At 44.1% G+C, this 19,313-nt stretch overlaps 1 protein-coding gene across 4 annotated transcripts in view; it reads left to right on the top strand.

Annotated features, from left to right (window-relative positions):
* Positions 1–12,335: 12,335 nt before the first annotated feature.
* Positions 12,336–19,313, top strand: part of RCL1 (RNA terminal phosphate cyclase like 1) — a 58,176-nt gene continuing 51,198 nt past the window's right edge. The window contains exon 1 of one of the 4 annotated variants that reach the window (XR_012002172.1): positions 12,336–12,646. Coding sequence is in view for 2 of the 4 variants with exons in the window: in XM_072761579.1 (XP_072617680.1) it covers positions 12,511–12,646 (136 nt within the window). In the remaining 2 variants the exon portion in view is untranslated. Of the gene's footprint in view, positions 12,647–15,371; positions 15,390–19,313 lie in introns of those variants that run through there. The other 3 variants (XM_072761579.1, XM_072761565.1, XM_072761596.1) reach the window with 3 other exon arrangements.

The raw sequence follows: 19,313 nt of genomic DNA, 5'->3' as shown, positions 1-19,313 counted from the left end.
AATGCTTCATCTGGGCTTGAAACAGTTTGCTCTTTGTGCTTTTAAGTAGTTTCAACATAATTGCAGTTAGAGGGCAGGCTACAGGCCCTAGAATATGATGTAGTCCTAACTCGGTGGTTACATCTAGGAAAAGGCAAGCTTCCGAAGTGGCAACGAACGGGAATCCACATATCAGGAATGGGGTTAGTTTTCTGACACAGAGCTTTGCACTTTAGTGTTAGTATTGTTCTTCTGAGACTGTTTTTTATGTTTTGTGGAAGAAAAAAATGGACTAATTATGTTGGAGGTGCTGGAGAGCCAGATTTTCGCTATGGAATCAAAGAGGTACAAACATGAAGAACAATGAGGTTAATTTAATTTCGCTTGAATCCTGATTTTTGAATTGGAAGTACCACTATTGAGCTCAGTGTATTTTTTCTTAAAAAGGAAAGAAAATGTATTTTCCAGCTCTGTGTACTGAGAAAGCCTAGAAATAAAAACAAAGTAGCTAAGGAGTGCCCAAGTTATAACCTCTAATTACTACTTCCCAAGAACAGAAATCAAGCTTCTTGGAAAAATGGCTGATTTCAGATTAGGTATAGGAAATATACAAGTTGAGCCTGGAAGAGCATGTGGAACCGAGAAAGCAAGAAATTTATCAGGGAATGCTTGAGTAATGCAAAAAGGCTCAGCAACTACATTGAATGGTCTGTACCTGGAGAGGGGATACTCTGAACATTTTTAAGAATAGAAACTGCAGTGGATTGAAATACATCAAATGTGCCTGACTTCAGCAGCTCATATACCTGATAATCCTCAATGAACACCTTTGCAGAGCTTGTTATTTTGAAAACTAGAAGATAAAGGAAGAGATCTTATCTTTCCTCTATGAATTGCACTTCAGGTAACCAAATAGTTGATGAAAGGAAGTTTCTCCTTATGGAAGTATCCCAGTTAATAAATAAGAATTTTGCATCCCCTCATGGATTAAGGGAGGTTTTGGCAATGATCATCAGTAACAGCCAGCACAAAAAGAACGGACATCTAGATATTTATGCCTCATGACAGAAGTGCACATCCTACCTATAAAGTATACCTCCGGGACACCTGAGTGGCTCAGCGGTTGAGCGTCTGCCTTCCGCTCACGGCGTGATCCTGGGATCTGGGATCGAGTCCCACATCAGGCCCCTTGTGGGGAACCTGCTTCTCCTCTGCCTGTGTCTCTGCCTCTCTCTGTGTCTCTCATGAATAAATAAATAAAATCTTTCTAAATAAATAAATAAATAAATAAATAAGGTATACCTCTTACAAAACCAGCAAGTAAAAATCAGTGACTCTCAACACTTTTGCCTACCAAGAGACATTTAGCATTGTCTGGAGATATTTTTGATTGTCACAGTTGGGAGAGAGAGTGCTACTAGCATCTAATGGTTAGAGACTAGAGATGCTGCTTAACCTCCTACATGGCATAGGATGATTCCCCACAATGAAGAATTATTTGGCCCAAAATGTCAATTATGGTGGGCTTGAGAAATCTCACTTTATTTTTTTTTTAAGATTTTATTTATTCATGAGAGGTACAGAGAGAGAGAGGCAGAGACATAGGCAGAGAGAGAAGCAGGCTCCATGCAGGGAGGGGGCCTGATGTGGGACTCGATCCCGAATCTCCAGGATCACGCCCTGGACTGAAGGCAGGCGCCAAACTGCTGAGCCATCCAAACGTCCCGAGAAATCTCACTTTAGATCAAATAATCAATTTATATATAATTATATATATGGTGACAGGGGAACATGTCAAGTGACATCACAGGGATGTAATCAACAAAATCAGATTGTGGGAAACTCTAAAAGACAAAGTAGATTTTTTTTTTTTTTTTTAGCAAATAAAAGGGTATTTCTCTTTTAGAGATATATACCAAAATATTTACAGATGAAAAGTTATGATGTCTGAGGTTTCCTTCAAAATAATTTACGATGGGTATGGGTGGATGAATGTGGGTCTAGATGAAATAGGACTGGCCATGAGTTAATAGTTGTTGAACTGGGTAGCTACGTATATGAGGGTTCACTCTCTAGTATGTTAAATTGTGCATGATAACAAGTTAAAGGATTTTTTTTTTAATTTTTATTTATTTATGATAGTCACAGAGAGAGAGAGAGAGAGAGAGAGAGAGAGGCAGAGACATAGGCAGAGGGAGAAGCAGGCTCCATGCACCGGGAGCCCGACGTGGGTTTCGATCCCGGGTCTCCAGGATCGCGCCCTGGGCCAAAGGCAAGCGCCAAACCACTGCGCCACCCAGGGATCCCAAGTTAAAGGATTTTAATCACTTATTATATAAAACGAACGTGAGGGGCACTGGGTGGCTTAGTTGTTTAAGCATTGCCTTTGGCTCAGGTCATGATCCCGGAGTTCCAGGATCAAGCTCCACATCGGGCTCCATGCTCAGCAGGGAGTCTTCTTCTCCCTCTCCCTCTGCTCTCTCTCTTCTCTCCTTGCTCATGCTCTTTCTCAAATTAATAAATAAAATCTTAAAAAAAATAAAATGGTAGTGATAAAAAATGATAGTTCTTTTTTTTAAAGATTTTATTTATTCATGAGAGAAACAGAGAGAGAGGCAGAGACACAGGCAGAGGGAGAAGCAGGCTCCATGCGGGGAGCCCGATGTGGGACTCTATCCTGGGTCTCCAGGATCAAGCCCTGGGCCGAAGGCAGGCACTAAACCGCTAAGCCACCCAGGGATCCCACAAACGATAGTTTAAAGAAGTGTTCTTTACTTTAAAATAAAAGGGTAGCACCTTTTTATTAGTGTATTAGTTATCTACTGTTGCGCAACAAATTGTTTAAAAACTTTGCAGGTTCAAGCTATTATCTCACACGGTTTCTGAGTATCAGGAATCTGAGAGCTTCTTTGCCAGATGGTTCTGGCTCAGCATCATCCACAAGGCTGCAGTGAAGATAGTGGCTGGGGCTGCCTTCACCTGAGGGCTGGACCAAGCCTGGATGATTCTCTTAGGAGATGGCTCACTCACATGGCTGTTAGTTAGATGCCTCAGTCTCCTATTACATGGCTTCTTCTTCTTCTTCTTTTTTTTTTTTTTTAAAGATTTTATTTATTTATTCCTGACAGACAGAGAGAGAGAGAAAGAGAGAGGGAGACTCTGTTCAGGGAGCCTGACGTGGGACTCGATCCCAGGTCTCTGGGATCATACCCTGGGCTGAAGGTGGCGCTAAACCACTGGGCCACCGGGTCTGCCCTACATGGCTTCTCTATAGTGCTGCAGTGTCCTAATGGCACAGCAGCTAGATTCTCTGGCAGCAAGCAATTCAAGAGAAAGAATAAGCACGAGGCTGGAGTGCCTCCTGTGACCTAGTCTTAGAAGTCATACTGTCACTTCCACCATATTTTATTCATATTTTATTCATTAGAAGTGAATCAATAAGCCCAACCCATACCCAAGGGAAGGGAAATTAGGATCCAACCATTGAAGGGAATTCTGAAGAATTGGTGGACACATTCTAAACCACCACAATTGGCCTCTTTAAAAATTCTTTTTTTATTTTAATGGTCTATGACATCCTATAATGATAGAAACTCTAGACTCAGAAACCTATGCTAGTTTAAAAAAGACTGCACATATATTGAGAGGTTACACCTACATCTTACGAGGGTAAGGTACCTTCTTATTTATTACTAAAAGAGTCAATCTAAAAAAAATAATAATAAAAAAAAAATAAAAGAGTCAATCTAAATGGAACCCTAATAGTATATAAGAGTAAATAATTTTTAAAGGGGAAATGAAAAAAAAATAAAGGGGAAATGAAATATTGAAACAATTTGAAGGAAACAAAGAAGGATGAAGATTTCAGTTAAGGAAGTACGGAAGGAGGCAGGGGGCAACAGCCCTGGTGGTGCTGCGGTTTAGCACCGCCTGCAGCCCAGGGTGTGATGCTGGAGACCCCGGATTGAGTCCCACCTCGATGCCTCTCTCTCTCTCTCTCTCTCTCTCTGAATGAATAAATAAATATTTTTTTCTTTTAAAAAAGACTTTATCCTACCCATCCATACTTCCTTTTTTTTTTTTTTTAAGATTTTTTTATTTATTCATTCAGAGAGAGAGAGAGAGAGAACACCTGTGAACAGGGGAGGGAGGGACAGAGGGTGAGGGTAAGAGAGTCCCAAGTAGACTCTGCACCAAACACAGAGCCCGACACGGAGCTGGATCTCATGACCTGGAGATCACAACTTAAAACCAAGAGCCAGGGCAGCCCGGGTGGCTCAGCGGTTTAGCGCTGCCTTGGGCCCAGGGCATGATCCCAGAGACCTGGGATGGAGTCCCACGTCAGGATCCCTGCATGGAGCCTGCTTCTCCCTCCGCCTGTGTCTCTGCCCCCCGCACCCCCCCCCCCGTCTCTCATGAATAAATAAGTAAAATCTTTAAAATAAATAAATAAAATAAAACCAAGAGCCAGTCACTCAGCTAGGGAGCCACCCAGGCGCCTGGGGTAGGATAAAATCTGAAGGGTAAACTAATTTGCACTATGACTAAAAATCCTCACTGGAATGAAAGCAGAGGAAATACATAGGGTTGTTACAAGCAAATGAACAAAAGCCAACTCCTAGTTTCTCATCTTCCAAATATCTCCAGGCTCATCATAATCAGAAACATTCACAGTGGGCTGGATGTAATCCTGTAGTTTCCTTTATAGGAAACCATATCTTGTGTAAAATGCATGATATAAACTGAACAAGGATACCGCTTCCTACCCTCCTCTTGGACATTCACCCTAGTCCTGTGGCAACTCGCCGATGTTCTGTGACTTCCTTTCTGCAAATCTTTCTCCTCCATCATATCAGAGAATCCCATAAAGAGTAGCTCCTGGACTTCATGCAGCATAATTACCGGAGATGCGTATTTAAAGACAGTTCTAAAGCCAATCCCACCCTTACCAGACCAGAAAAATCTGAGATTGTGCCCCAGAAACATGCATTTTTAATAAGATCTCGAAGGTGAACTTGTTCTGTACGATAAAATTCAGGAATCCCTGTATCAGATCGTGAACATGAGAACAGGGTCTGAATCTTACTCATCACTGTGTTTTTGTTGTTGTTGTTTTTATCACTGTGTTTTTAGTTTCTCACCTGTATCCTTGTACTTTTCTAGGCATTGGCACCCCTAGCATGCTGACAGGTGTTGGATAAATGTTCATGGAATTGAACTGAATCAGAAAAATTTCCACATCTTTCAAGTTTTAACTCCACTAATTCATGAAGAGATTCTATGTTGATGAGACTCTTTGGCCTCATTTGTTTTGGTGAGGTGATTGTGTACTGTTTTTGCCCATCCAGCATCTGTTATCTCTTGTGATAACAGCACTCTTTTTCCTTAGGGGAGCCACTTCCCTCTCCTGCTTCCCATAGTCTTAGAGGCACTGGCAAGACTTTCTCCACAAAGGAAATGAGTGTGTGTCCCAGGTTTGGCCAATCAGGGCATACATGCCATGGGTTCAGAAATGGGTATGTGACCCGGTGAGAACTCTACTCCAGATTTGCTAGTGCTGCTGGAAAGAGGCCTTTCCTCATTAGGTTTGCTAAGGTGGTGGAATGTAAGTCTGGACTTTCCAAAGACTATCTTTTTTTTTAAAAAATTAATTAGTTAACATATAATGTATTTTTTAGTTTCAGAGTAGAGTTCAGTGATTCATCAGTAGCATATAATACCCAGTGCTCATTACGTCAAGTGCCTTCCTTAATGCCCATCACTCAATTACCCCATCCCCTTACCCACCTCCAGTGACCATCTTTGTCTCCACCTAACCTACTAGTAGTCTCTACAGTTTTGCTTGTTTGGGACACTTCATATAAATGGAACTGTCTAATAAGTGGATTTTTTCTTTCTCTTTTTTTTGATAGATGGCTTATTTGACTTAGCATGTTTTCAAGGCTCATCCATGATGTAGCACGTAGAGTGCTTCATTCCTTTTATTGCCAACTAATATTCCACTGTATGGATATACTCTATTTGGGTTTTCCATTCATCAGTCAGTGGACACTTGGGTACCCATTATCTTTTCATGGATCACTAAGTTCCTTTTTATGGTTAAATATTTTTCTAACAGTGAAAAAGTTGTAATGCAGATGGTTCTGAATCAAATATTGGAACATGTGATTTGATGAGTGGTGAGTGTGATTTGACAGAGATAGTGAATAAAATATGAGAACTTTTGAAAGTCATAGAAAAACCAGGGATGTATTGTTTATGTAACAGTTTTATGTTTGTGTATTGGGCTTCAACTCACATTTGAAGTTTTGTAATTATAAACCATAATGTTTTGTAATTATGATGTGGCTTCAAGATTGGCAACTGGTGCCTTGAAAATTCTGCTCTGTTTATCACCTGCTGATCATCCACTTCTCTGTCACTTTCACAGTCAATAAAGATGGTTTAAGATTGTCTATAAAACAAGACTCAAGTTCCTTATCCCTCACCCCCGACCCAAAGGCTCTGAAACAAGCACACAGATGTTTTCAAATTTTATCAGTGTTTTTACTGCTAACAATGACAGGAAAAGAGAGAGTAAATATCATAATCAGTGGTCTCTATGAATCATAAAAAAATATTTAAAAGCACTACTTGTAGTTATCCCTAGTCATCATCTCAATGTTATTGGGACTCAGATCACCATCTTATAGTTCAATATCCCAATCTTCTTCTTTTTTTAAAAAAGATTCCAATAAATAAATAAATAAATAAATAAATAAATAAAAATATTCCATTCATTTATTCATGAGAGACACAGGAAGAGAGAGGCAGAGACACAGGCTGAGGGAGAAGCAGGCTCCATGCAGGGAGCCTGATGCGGGACTCGATCCCAGGTCTCCAGGATCACACCCTGGGCCGAAGGCAGGTGCTAAACTGCTGAGCCACCCAGGGATCCCCAATATCCCAATTTTCTTAGATGTTCCCTTGAGGAAGGGGATCTGCATGTCTTAGAGGTGCTGGACTAATGCCCTGTGAGTTTCTTGGAACTCTGAAAGTCTATAATCTCTACCAACTCCTCAGTTACCGCCTTTCATGGTATGTTTAATTAATCAGGAAAGGGACAAGAAGCATAGACTGCAGGAGCCGGACAGACTAGTGTATTAATTTTCTGTAGCTGGTAACAAATAACCATACACTTAGTGGCTTGAACATATACTCATTATCTCACAGTTTCTGTGGGCAGGCATTTAGGGATGGCCAAGCTGGGTGCTATGTTACAGGGCCACACAAGATTGTAATGAAGGTGTCAGCCAGGACAGGGTTCTCATCTGCAGGAGCCAATTCTACATAGGGACTATAATAACTTGGATGTGTAGATTTATGTATTTCATCAAATTTGGGAAGATCTGCTCACTATGTTTTCAAATATTCTTTCTGCCCCTTTCTCTTTCTTCTCTTATTCTGCAGCTCCAATCAGGTGTATGTAGGTACACAGGAAGGCATCCCATACATTTTTGTTTGTTTCTTAAGTTTCTCAAAGAGTGTTCCTTAAGCCAGAAGCATCAACACCACCTCAGAAGTTGTTAGAAATGTAAATTCTGGGGCACCTGGGTGGCTCAGTCAGTTGAGCATCTGATTCTTGGTTTTGGTTCAGGTCATGTTCTTGCAGTCATGAAATTAAGTAAGCCCTGTGTTGGGGTTCCATGCTCAGTGGGGAGTCTGCTTTAGATTCTTTCTCCCTTTCCCTCCCACTCATGCATTCTCTCTCTCTCAAATAAATAAATAAATAAATAAACAAATAAATAAATAAATCTTAAAAAAAAAAAAAAGAAATGTAAATTCTTAGGCCTTGCTGCAGATGTATTAAAGAAACTCTGGGGATGAGGCCCAACAATCTGTGTGTGTGTGTGTGTGTGTGTGTACGTGCGTGTGTGCATGTGTGTGTGTTTTAATTGAAGTTGATACACAATGTTATAGTAGTTTTAGGTGTACAACATAGTATTTGACAAGTCTACATATTATGCTATACTTACCAAAAGTGTAGCTACCATCTGCCACCACACAACCCAATTACAATATCATTGATTGTATTCCCTACCTTGTACTTTTCATTCCCATGACTTATTCATTCCATAACAAGAAGTCTGTACTTCTTACTCCCTTTTACCCATTTGCCCATCCCCCTAACCTCCCCTTTGACAACCACCAGTTTGTTCTCTGTATCTATGAGTCTGTTTCTGTTTTGTTTGTTCCTTCATTTTGTTTTTTTAGTTCCACACATAAGTGAAATCATATAGTATTTGTCTTTTTCTGTCTGAGTTGTTTTGTTCAGCATAATACCCTCTAGAGCCATCCACGTTATTGCAAATGGCAAGATCTCATTCTTTTTTATGGATAATAGTCCATTGTGCTGATGCATCATGGACCTCTACCTCTGAAACCAATAATACATTATGTGTTAATTAATAGAATTTAAATAAAAAATTTAAAAAATAGCAAAAAAGGAAAAAGTAAACACTGAGGATACAATGATAAGATACTTTATTTATTTAATTTTTGAAAGAGAGAGAATGTGAATGGGGGAGGAGTGGAGGGAGAGGGAGAGAATCTCTAGGAAACTCTCTGCTAAACATGGAGCCAGATGTAGGGCCTGATCTCACCACCCTGATGTCATGACTTGAGCCTAAATCAAGAGTCAGACACCCAATTGACTGAGCCACCCAGGCTCTCCACTATTTCTGCTGTAAATGATAGAATATGGTCCCTGCATTCACTAGATCATGAAGTGTTTTTAGAAAGGCTGCACATAAACAAGTTATAAAAGGGTTTATATGCAAAAATGTAGTTGTGAATATTTATTGTGGGGGCCCAGAGGCAGAGCATTGAACACAGAAATTCATCTTAAAACTGGAACAGTGTAAGCATCAGTTCCAGGGTGAGGTAAGAAAAAGCCTGTAGAACCATTGTAGTTTGGATAAAAGAGACAATGAGATAGCAGAGTGGGTGGACATGTGGTGTTGAGTAAATTTCTCCATGGACTGGGAAAAATTCATTTCTACTCTGGTCTCTACTCTATTCCATTGCTGAACCAAGTACACTTTTATCCTTGTATTATCATTATCTTTGCCTTTATTTGTGGAAGTGATTACAAGGCAAGATATATGTCATTTATCATTTAGGGTGAAAGAAAAATCTATGAAAAGTTTGTAATGGATAATTCCAAATATAAATGAAGGTAGAGACAATTGTATCATAAACTTCTATGTACTCATAATCCAACTTTGGAGCTAGTTGGGGTGAGGACCAAATAAGATTATGTATGTAACACTTTTAGCAGAGAAGAGAGCCTTAGTCTCAGTAGGCTTTCAATAATGGCTTTTTGTACCAGTCGGGGTTCAATCAGAAAAGCAGAACCGCTTACTAGAGATTTCCTTTAGGGATTTGACCTGATGCAATTAATTGTGGGGTTGATTTCACAGTCTGTGAGGCTGTTGTGCCTGTTGATGGAACCCCAAGTCAGTAGGATGTGTTGGAACCTGCTTCAATCTCTCACTGCCTGCAAAGCATCCAACTTCAGTGATGTGTGTGACCAGCAGAGGATGGTGTTCTTCATCATGAAGGTAAATGCACAAGTGGCCCAGCAGTTGGAGTTGCTAAAGCAGGGTCAGGTGAGAACTGGAGGGGCTATGGGCCCAATTATGGCCCTAGCCCAATAAGGAAGGTCAACATCTCTAAGTGTGTGAGCTGCAAGACAGCCTGGTACCCTGTAGCGACATTTCAAACATCAACAATGTGGCTATGACTTCAAATTTGTCTTCCAAATCTCATACAAGATGTTTCCTGTGGTTTGGTAACCTAGAATTATATAGAAAATGGGATTCAGGGACTTGTAGTGTTAGTTGTCCGTTACCGTGTAGCCCATAGCTTAAAACTCTAACAATCACTTATTTAGCTCAGGAATATGCAGTTTGGGCAGGTCTCAGTGAGGACAGTTTATCTGTGCTCCAAATGGTGTCAGTCAGAGTGGCTCCAAACACTGGGCAGAGGCTGGCTGGGAACTGGGATCACTTGAAGGCTCCATCACCCCCACATCTATAGTGGTTGATGCTAGCCAGCAGCTAAAATAGTCGACACTCTCTTCCTGTGGTCTCTCTGGCATGGCGGCTCCATGGTAGCCAGGCTTTTTATTGGAGATTTAGTGTTCCAAAGATATAGGACTTAAGAGAGAGGGAGGTGGAGAGGGAGAAGGCCAGGCAGGCAGGCAGATGGAGTTTCTATTTTGGTTGTCATTTATTAGCTATGTCACTTCAAGCAGGTAATTTATTCTCTCTGAACTTCAGTTCTCAAATTTTAGAAATCAGGACTTATTTTGGGGTTGCCTAGAAGAAGACTCTGGGGCAATAATTTGAGTGAAAGTAGTTTATTTGGGAGTTAATCCCAGGAAATATCAGAAGGGAGCTGAGAAGAGGAGCCTGGGTGGCTCAGTTGGTTAAGCATCCAGCTCTTGATTTCGGCTCAGGCCATGACCTTAGGGTCCTGAGTTCGAGCCCTGAGTCAGGCTCTGTGCTCAATGGAGAGTCTGCTGGAGATTCTCTGTCCCTCTCCCTTTCCCCCTCTCCCTCACACTTTCTCTTTCTCTAAATAAATACATTTTTTAAAAAAGGAGTTTGGAGGTGTGTGGGGGCAGAGGAAGAGGAAGGAAGCTGGTAAAAGTTAGTTAAGCAAGTTACCACTATGGGCTGCTGGAGCTTAAAGTCTCTTAGGGAACCCTGTGGAAACACTGTATAATCCACATCACAGAGCTATCTCATCCAAGAGTTGAAGAGCTGGAGACATTTATACATCAACTCCCATCAGTCATTGGTTGACGACTCTGGGGAACATTAATTCCTCCGCACCTTTGGTCTGCTGGGCTCCATGCAAGTGGGAAAACCCTCAGACGAAGAGATACAGGTGCTGCTGGAGGAAAATTAGCAGGTTTGCATTGAAAATGGGAAGAGTTTAAGGGATATAAAACAAGGCACCCACAGGTTTTGCTACAGAGTATAGGCTGTTGAGTAATTAAAATGAGGTGATGCACAAAGAAATCCACTCCTGGCCTGATGGTGCCTGTTTTTGCTTTGGCACACTCCATTGGGTTGGAGGGGGGCTCTCAGAGGTCCGGAAGCTTTCAATATCCACTGCCAATTTCCTGAAAGGCAGTTTTAAGAAATGGCAATAATATCAGTGGACTACCCATCTCCCTCAATAAACATCAAAACTAATAACCTGTCACCCTATGTGCAGACCTCCCCTGTGGTGCCTCCTAACTGAATCTTAGTCACACAAGGCTTGCCACCTTGGTTAATCTTACTCAAGCTCCCAGCCTTGCAGATCACTGCCCCCTGCCCCCCTCAATGTTCTGGAACTCAGGATCTGGTGACACTGTCCAAGAACGGTTGCAAACCCATGTTTTTACGATACTGGATTCATAAGTTTGTAGTCATTTGATAAATGCGGATCTCTGAAGGTTTTTGAGCAGAGGATAGACAAAGTACAATCTTTGGGAAGATGCTGGTGTGCAGGATTAAAGGACAGGAAAGAGAGAAAAAGCAGAGTCTGTGTATATATGTGCGAAGTTGTCACAACTGCCCATTTTGAGGCATGCGGCACGCGAGGCACTGACTTGGCAAGAAGCGCTGTGCATGTAAATGGGGGGATGTCAAAGGGGCACATCTTGGTGTCTCATAACAGTAAGCAATGGCCTGGTATCATCAGACCCTGGTCCCCATGCATGGGGCCACTGCCACCTTTGCAATCAGTGTTCCTCCTGTCTGTCCTCACGTGTCAGTAGGGAACGCGTGCATCTTGCAGGGCTACAGCGGGGAGCAAGGGGACAGCGCCGAGACCGCAACAGGGTAAGCGCGCCAAACCCATCGTCTTCTCTATCAGGAGAAAGGCGGGGGAGGTAATACCATCCACATCCAGGGCTTGCCGTTAGCACCGAGGGTAATAGGCACCCAGCCCCAGCCGGTCGCGTCCGCGGGCCGCGGCGCGGGCGGAGGCACTGCACGGAGACTGCCGAGGAAGGCGAGCTCCCGCGCTTGGCTCCCAGGCTGCCCCCCGCCCCCCCCCCCCCCCCGCGCCGCACGCGCTCCCTCCCGCCGCGCGCTGTTGCCGGGGCCCGAGCACCGCCCCTCTCCAGTGCGGACCAATGGCAGCGCGGCCCGGGCACCGCCCAGCTCCAGCACAGGCCAATGGCAGCGCCGCATGGGCACCGCCCTGATCATGCGCGGACCAATAGCAGCGAGACCCGGTGCGGGAGCCTCCCCCGGTCGGGTGGGGAGGCGGGGAGACGGGCCCCGACTCCGCCCCTCTCCCCTCTGACCCGGTGTCTCGTCTCTCTGTCTTCCTGTTCCAAACCACGTGGACGCGCCGGGGGCTGCGGGGCTCCGGTCGAGAGCCCGGGTCACCACCGCCTCCGTCGCCGCCGCCGCCGGGGTCGCGATCCCCGCGCCCGTCCAAAGTCGCCGCGCCCCGGCCGCCCGCACCTTGGCGGAGGGCGCGCACATGGCGACCCAGGCGCACTCCCTCAGCTACGCGGGCTGCAACTTCTTGCGCCAGCGGCTGGTCCTGTCCACCCTGAGCGGGCGCCCCGTCAAAATCCGAAGGATTCGGGCCAGGGACGATAACCCGGGCCTCCGAGGTAAGTGGCGGCGGGGCGGCCGCGGGGGCCGCGGGGGGGCGGCGCGCGGGGAGCCTGCGCGTCCCGGGGCGCCGCGGGGAGGCCGAGCGCGCCTGGGGTTGGGGGGAAGGCGGGGTCGGGCCCGGGGGGTGTGCTCGCCGCGCGCAGGCTGGCGGCTCCCGGGCGCTGCTAGTAAACAGCTCCACGTTTTCCAGCGCTACGTGTTGCAGCACATCCCAGGCATCGCCCCCTCGCCCGCCTTAGGTCCCTCCTGCTGTCGCTGCGAGCCTCTCAGGATCAAGGCAGTTTGCTGGACCGAAATGTGGTGATGGGCAGATAGAAGGAGGAGAGAGGTTTGCAGAGAGAAGTGCCGCTGGTTGTTTCCGTGCCCTGTCCCAAAACACGTCTCAGAAGCAGCTGCCCCCTCGTTTGTCGGCTGACCCAGTCGTCACGATCAGCTGCCCTCGCACCCCTCCTTGGGTGTGGATCAAAGAAAAAAATTTAAATTCTGTGTTTGTTTTTAGCCGTAACTGGGGTGTGCACAGGTTAGAAGCTTTGTGCTAATTTTTCCTTTTTTTTGACAAGCGCTAAACTATAGGTTTCCAAGCTCCCCCACCTTTTTTGCCCGATAAAGGTGTATTGATGAAAAAATGGGCCCTATTTTATTTATTTTAATTTTCTTAAAGGATTGACTTATTTATTCATGAGAGACACTGAGAGGAGAGAGGCAGAGACACAGGCAGAGGGAGAAGCAGGCTCCCTGCGGGGAGCCCGATGGGAGACTCCATCCCAGGACCCCGTGGATCATGACCTGAGCCGAAGGCAGATGCTCAACCATTGAGCCACCCAGGTTCCCCAAAATACGCCCTGTTTTAAACTCACATCAAGTTAAGTGGTGCCCATTTTCAACTGTTTTCCTGGACTAAGACACATGCATTTGAAAGCTTCTGTCTGGTTATCTCAAATTGGGAGATTCACTCAAAGGAAAAAAGGAAAAATCTATCTGCAAATTGAAGGAGAGGGTTTGTGGTTGGTCTTGGAAGCTTTGTCGGTCCTGTTGCAGTGCTTGCTTTGGCACCCAGACTTGGGTTGGAGGTGGCCGGCCCATTTCATCATCCGTCTGAATGCCTGTTCTGGAGGGCTACATTTCTGCCTCTCCTGAATGGTAATTGGTTGCCTATAAAGAGAAAATGCCATGTCATTGATGGAGATACAAGGTTAGGAAAAAAAGAACCAGAAGACCCTCCACACTTGCTGATAGTGGGAAGGGCTTGTATTAGTACATGATTCTTCTCTCTTACTGTTCAGAAGCACTGAAGGAGGGGGGACCCCCAGCAGGGTTTCTGCAGGTGTTTTCCTCAACATCTGCTGTCCTTATTTTGAGACTGTTAGGGCAAAACAGTTGCTTGATTGCTCTGCTCTGTGGCATTCTCAGCCAGCCCTCCCCTTTACCTCCAGTTTAGAGAACTTGCTGTGAGCTGGATATGATAAGAAGACAGGCTTCTACTGTGAACAGTGGTCATAGTTGGGGTGTGTGTGTGTGTGTGTGTGTGTGTGTGTGTGTTTTAATAGGAATAGAAGTACTTTGGCCTGGAAATCTAGCATTTCTATGGGAAATACAGTACTTGTAAAGATATATTTTAGTGTTTGTCTTTTGACAGGTGGCGTCCAAACTAATATTTAATATTCCAAAGGATGCCCCCCCCCCCGGTTTGTGGACATCTCTTCAACTGCCATACACACCATACACACGAACTCTCATTTCTTCCGACAGGGTTTGGCCACTGGCGCTTTCCTGAAAGGATGCCAGGCTCCACTGCTTGGGGGAGGTAGTACTTGTTGGCAGATGTGTTGGTATTTTATGGGAAGCTGTATGTAGAGCATTATTTGCCTTACGTTTTTAATATACCAAGGGAAAAGAAAAGAGACTCCTGATTTAGGTCTCTTTGTGCTGGTTTCAGGTCCTCAGAAATCTCATAGATGTTTGCTTAAATTTCTTTAAGAGGGAGCTGAAATGTGTTGTGTATATATATATGTGTGTATATGTGTATATATATATACACACACACATATATAAGTAAATATATATACGTATATAAATAAATATATAAATATGTGTATATATACATTTATATACACATATATATATGCACTCATAGATACCCACACATATGTGTATATACACATATATATACCCACATGTACGTGTTTATGTATATAAATAATGTGTAGCCCCTGAAACATGATCTACCGTCATAGTCAGGTGAGTCCTTGGTAGTTTGATTGAAGATGTAGCTAGCGGGCTATGTTGTCATCTCTCCCTTTCTGACTATTTCTGCTCAGATTCTGAGAATTGGAAAAAACTTCAGAGCACAGCCAATAAAATCTTCAGTTTAAGTAAAAAACTGTGTCTCTGGAAGGTGCTTGCTGAATCTGATCGTGCGCTGGAGGTGGGTGGTGGAGGCCTTTTGCCTCAGGGGCAGCGGTTTAGGAAAGGTTACTGAGCCCACTGTGCAAGGCCTTGTGGGAACATAAACATGAGGAGCTGGTTGCCCCACTCGCGGGGAGCTTTCTCAGTAGGAAGTGCTTGAGAGAGTAGCTTGAGTAATATGAAGTAGGAAGAGCTGAATGTGGTAAAGGGACTCAGCAAAGTCAGGGCAGAGGCCTCCCTGGGGGTCATGGAGGAAGACTTTCTTGATCTGCTTCTGGTCTAGACAGATATGATGGTGGCTGCCAGAATCACTGTTGGTGAAAGGAACCACTTGTAAGTCATAGAGTTCTTTATTTATTATGTTGAGGTAAAATCCTTACTTTGTTGTGGTTGTAGTAGCTTGGTGGTTACGAGCTTGGTCTCAGAGTTAGACCTTGGGTTGAGTCCTGGCTCTGCATATGCTGTCAGCTCTTGGACCTCGGGCAAATTCTTTAACATTTCTGAGCCTCAGTTTTTTCATTGGTAAAGTGAGGCCAGCATTACCAACTTAACGGGTTATTGTAAAGATTAGATGAAATAAAGTGCACAGGACTGCCAGGCATGTAGGAAAAATAAATGTTAGCTGGTTTGGGCGCACCTGGGTGGCTCAGTTGGTGAAATGTCTGGCTCTTGGTTTCAGCTTAGGTCATGATCTCAAGGTTCTGAGATTGAGCTCGTGCTCAGCAGGGAGTCTGTCCCCCAACCCCCTGCCCCCACTTGTGCACGGTCTCTCTCTAATGTAAAAAGATCAATTACAAAAAAAGTTAGCTGGTTTTATAATTATGTAACTTCTACCTACAGAGTATAGTTCTGGTCTCTGGCATCTGAAATCTGTTCCTGCTTCTATATGGAAACTTTTCACATATTTAAAGAGAATTATGCCTTCTTTTTGTCCTCTTTTTTCGGCCTAAGTTTTCCTCTTGGGTGATGGCTTCCAAATATTGGTGTGTATTATGTATAATGTAGTGGTTTTCAACCAGTGCAGTTTTGTTCCCCAGGGGGACAGTTGGCAGTTTTTGGAGGTGTTTTTGGTTGTCACAACTGGGAGGCTGCTCCTGGCACCTTGTGGGCAGAGCCCAGGGATACCATTAAACATCCTGCGCTGCACCAGACAACTTCCTCACACAAAAAATACTTCTGTCCAAAATGTCAACAGTGTGGTTGTTAAAACCCTGGGCATATGAGACTGAATTATTATGCCTTTTCTTTTCCCCATATCTCCAATGGTTGGGAATAGCAGCATGTGGACCCAGAAAGCTGCATGGGGATTCAGAAGGGGATGAGACCCAAGCCAAACTCTGTGGCTTCAAGCAAACGAGCTAATCTCTTAAATAAAACTGCCCCCTTCCAACGCTGACAGATTGTATATGATGAGAAGAATTTGAACCCCAAAGAAAAATGATCTTGGAATGATTTTTATTAATTACACAACCATGTATAATTTCTGCTTCATTCTGAGAAACATGAACAATTATGTTCCATTCTACTCTTGCTGTTAGTAAGGAGGAAGTACATATTTTGTTTTACTGCTGTGTTCCTGCAGGTAGAAAGCCAAGGCATGGTTGGGTAAGATAGCTGGCCAAGTTCAAGTCTGCGGGGTGACACAGCTGGAAGGAGGCTGTGGTCAGCTCCTGCCTGGAGGGCTGCTTCTCCCATTTAACTGTATGATGCACTTGTCTGTTGCTTGTCACCACGGACAGCAGCCGTACGCAGCATGGGGCTCTGGATTTCATAGGGGCTGTGTCTTGTTAGGTTAAGTTGAGATCACAGTTCATGGGTAAGATGAGGTCCAGATAGAAGGAATTCCATGAGAATCGTTTAAAGCGGGAATAGGGAAAGATGGACTGAGGCAGGAGCGCTGGTATAGTAGTTAGGCCGCGGCGCTACTCCCTGCATCTCTGAGCCAGTCCCATGACTGAGCCTCACTGTCTTCCCCTGTGAAATGGGAGAGAGGAGTGATGGGAACCCACGGGAGGGCTGCACACAGCGTAAGCAGATGAGGTTCTGAGAAGGGAGGGCTAACTGGAGTTTTAATCAAAAGAATGCCTTAAAATGTGTTGAAGAAACGTGCTACACAGAGGTCCTTTGAAAGGAAAACATTGCTTGGTAAACTGTATGGGGGCTAAATCTGCTGTTCATAAATTGCATCTTCTAGAAGGAGAACTGTAAGAGAAGACTGTTTTCCTCCTCTACTCTCAATGGGTCTGACACGAGATGGATGGGGTTTTCCCCCTACAAAGCAATTCTCCAATTCTCAGTGGGCACCAATGGGGTGTAGTACAGATTGAACTCAATTCTGATGCTGTCTACTTGGAGATGACAGCAGATCCCACAGGGTAAGGTTCTCAGGCCTGCTTCTGATGCCAGTCACAAGTCCCAATCTCAGGTTCAGGCTACTTGTACTTGTGACCAAGTGGTTATATAAATCGGGGGTTCTTACGGAACCTCCTTGGGTCTAATAATTTGCTAGAGTGGCTCACAAAGCTCAGTTTATTATACAGGATATTATAAAGGATATAGCTGAACACACACAGATGAGGTATATAGGGCCAGGTCCTGAAGGGTCCTGGAGCAGGAGCTTCTGCCCTCTGGAACCAGGGCATGCCACCCTTCCAGCACGTGGTTCATTCACTGGCCTGGAAGTCCTCTCCTTATGCAAGTTTTAATGAGGTTTAATCTCCAGGCAACCTCTCCTTCCTTCAGGGTCAGTGGATGGGGCTGAAAGTTCCAACTCTTTAACCACTTGGGTCTTTCTGTTGACCAGCCCCATCCTGAGTCACCTCATCAGCATAAATTCAAAAGAGGCTCCTTATGAATAAATTTTAAGAGACACTTATTATTTGGAACTTCCAAGGGTTTTAGGAGCTCTGTGTCAGGAATCAGGGACAAAGACCAAATTACATTTCTTATTATACTGCAAGGATGCACCTGTATTTTATTTTAGTATGGTCTGAGACTCAGAGTTACTGATCAGTAACTAGACTTGGACAAGCCTGAGGACTCTAATAATGATAGTAGATTGAATATTGTGTGGTTGATTGGGAACCCGCCCTCTTGTGCCTCTGTTGACTGTTAGTTTGCTGCCACATGTTGATTATTGGGTGCCCAAAATGAGATACTCATTTTTGAAAGACAGATGCCAGGAATCCTAATTGTCTGCTCTCAGATCTGCTATTGCTTGGAAGCTGTAAATGCTATTCCAGATGGAACTGTGTGCCATCTTTTTTTTTTTTTTTAAACTAAACTTTTAATTTTGAGATAGTTGTGGATTCACATGCAGTTGTAATAAATAGTACTGAGAGATCCTGTCTGCAGTTCAGTTCACCCAATTTTCTCCTCATGGAACATCTGGAAAACTATAGTATAATATCACAGCCAGGAAATCGACGGGGGTAAGAATGAAGGTAGTGAGCATTTCCATTACCACAAGGATTCCTCAGGTTCTCAGCCACACCATCTTCCTCCTTACCCCACTAACTCTTAACCTTTGGCAATCACCAATCTGTTTTCCAGTCCTGTGATTTTGTCATTTGAAGAACGTTATATAATCGAATCATACAGCAAGTAACCTTCTGCGGTGGACTTTTTTCACTCAGCATGATTCTTTGGAGATTTAAATTGTTGTTTTTTTTTCAGGTTTGTTTCTTTTTATTGCTGTACACTATTCCATGATATGAAAGTATTACAGGGTTGTGTTTTTTTTAACCATTCACCTGTTGAAAGACATCTGGATTGTTTCCAGTTTTTTGACCATTTATGAATAAAGCTGCTATAAACATTTGTGTACATGCTTTTATGTGAACAGAAGTCTTTGCCTGGGATGAATGCCCAGGAGTATAGTGGCTGGGCTGTATGGTAGTTTACATACTTAAGAAACTGTCAAAGTGTTTTCCAGTATGGCCTTACCATTTTATATTCCCACCAGCAATGCCAAGTGATTCAGGTTCTCTATACCCTTGCCAGCATTTGGTGTTTTCCCCAAGGGTTTTAAAATGTGTTACTTCTAATAAGATCAGCATTTTCATAACTTGGCTGAGCCTGTGCAGCTGGTGGCACTGAGGCACCTTCCTGGCCTCTGGCCCTCAGACCAGCTGCAGATATCTGCTGGGCTCTTTCTGGCCGTTCCCCAAAGGTTGTTGGCTAAGAGGCAGCAGCTCAAGGTCATTTACACACCCATGTCCACACCAGAGGTCACATGTTGGAAAAGTCCCATCTTGA

The sequence above is a fragment of the Vulpes vulpes genome, chromosome 1 (genome assembly GCF_048418805.1).
Source record: "Vulpes vulpes isolate BD-2025 chromosome 1, VulVul3, whole genome shotgun sequence".
NCBI lineage: Eukaryota > Metazoa > Chordata > Mammalia > Carnivora > Canidae > Vulpes > Vulpes vulpes.
The sequence above is the reverse complement of the archived record's forward strand: the minus strand, read 5'-3'. Positions and strand labels throughout refer to the sequence as shown.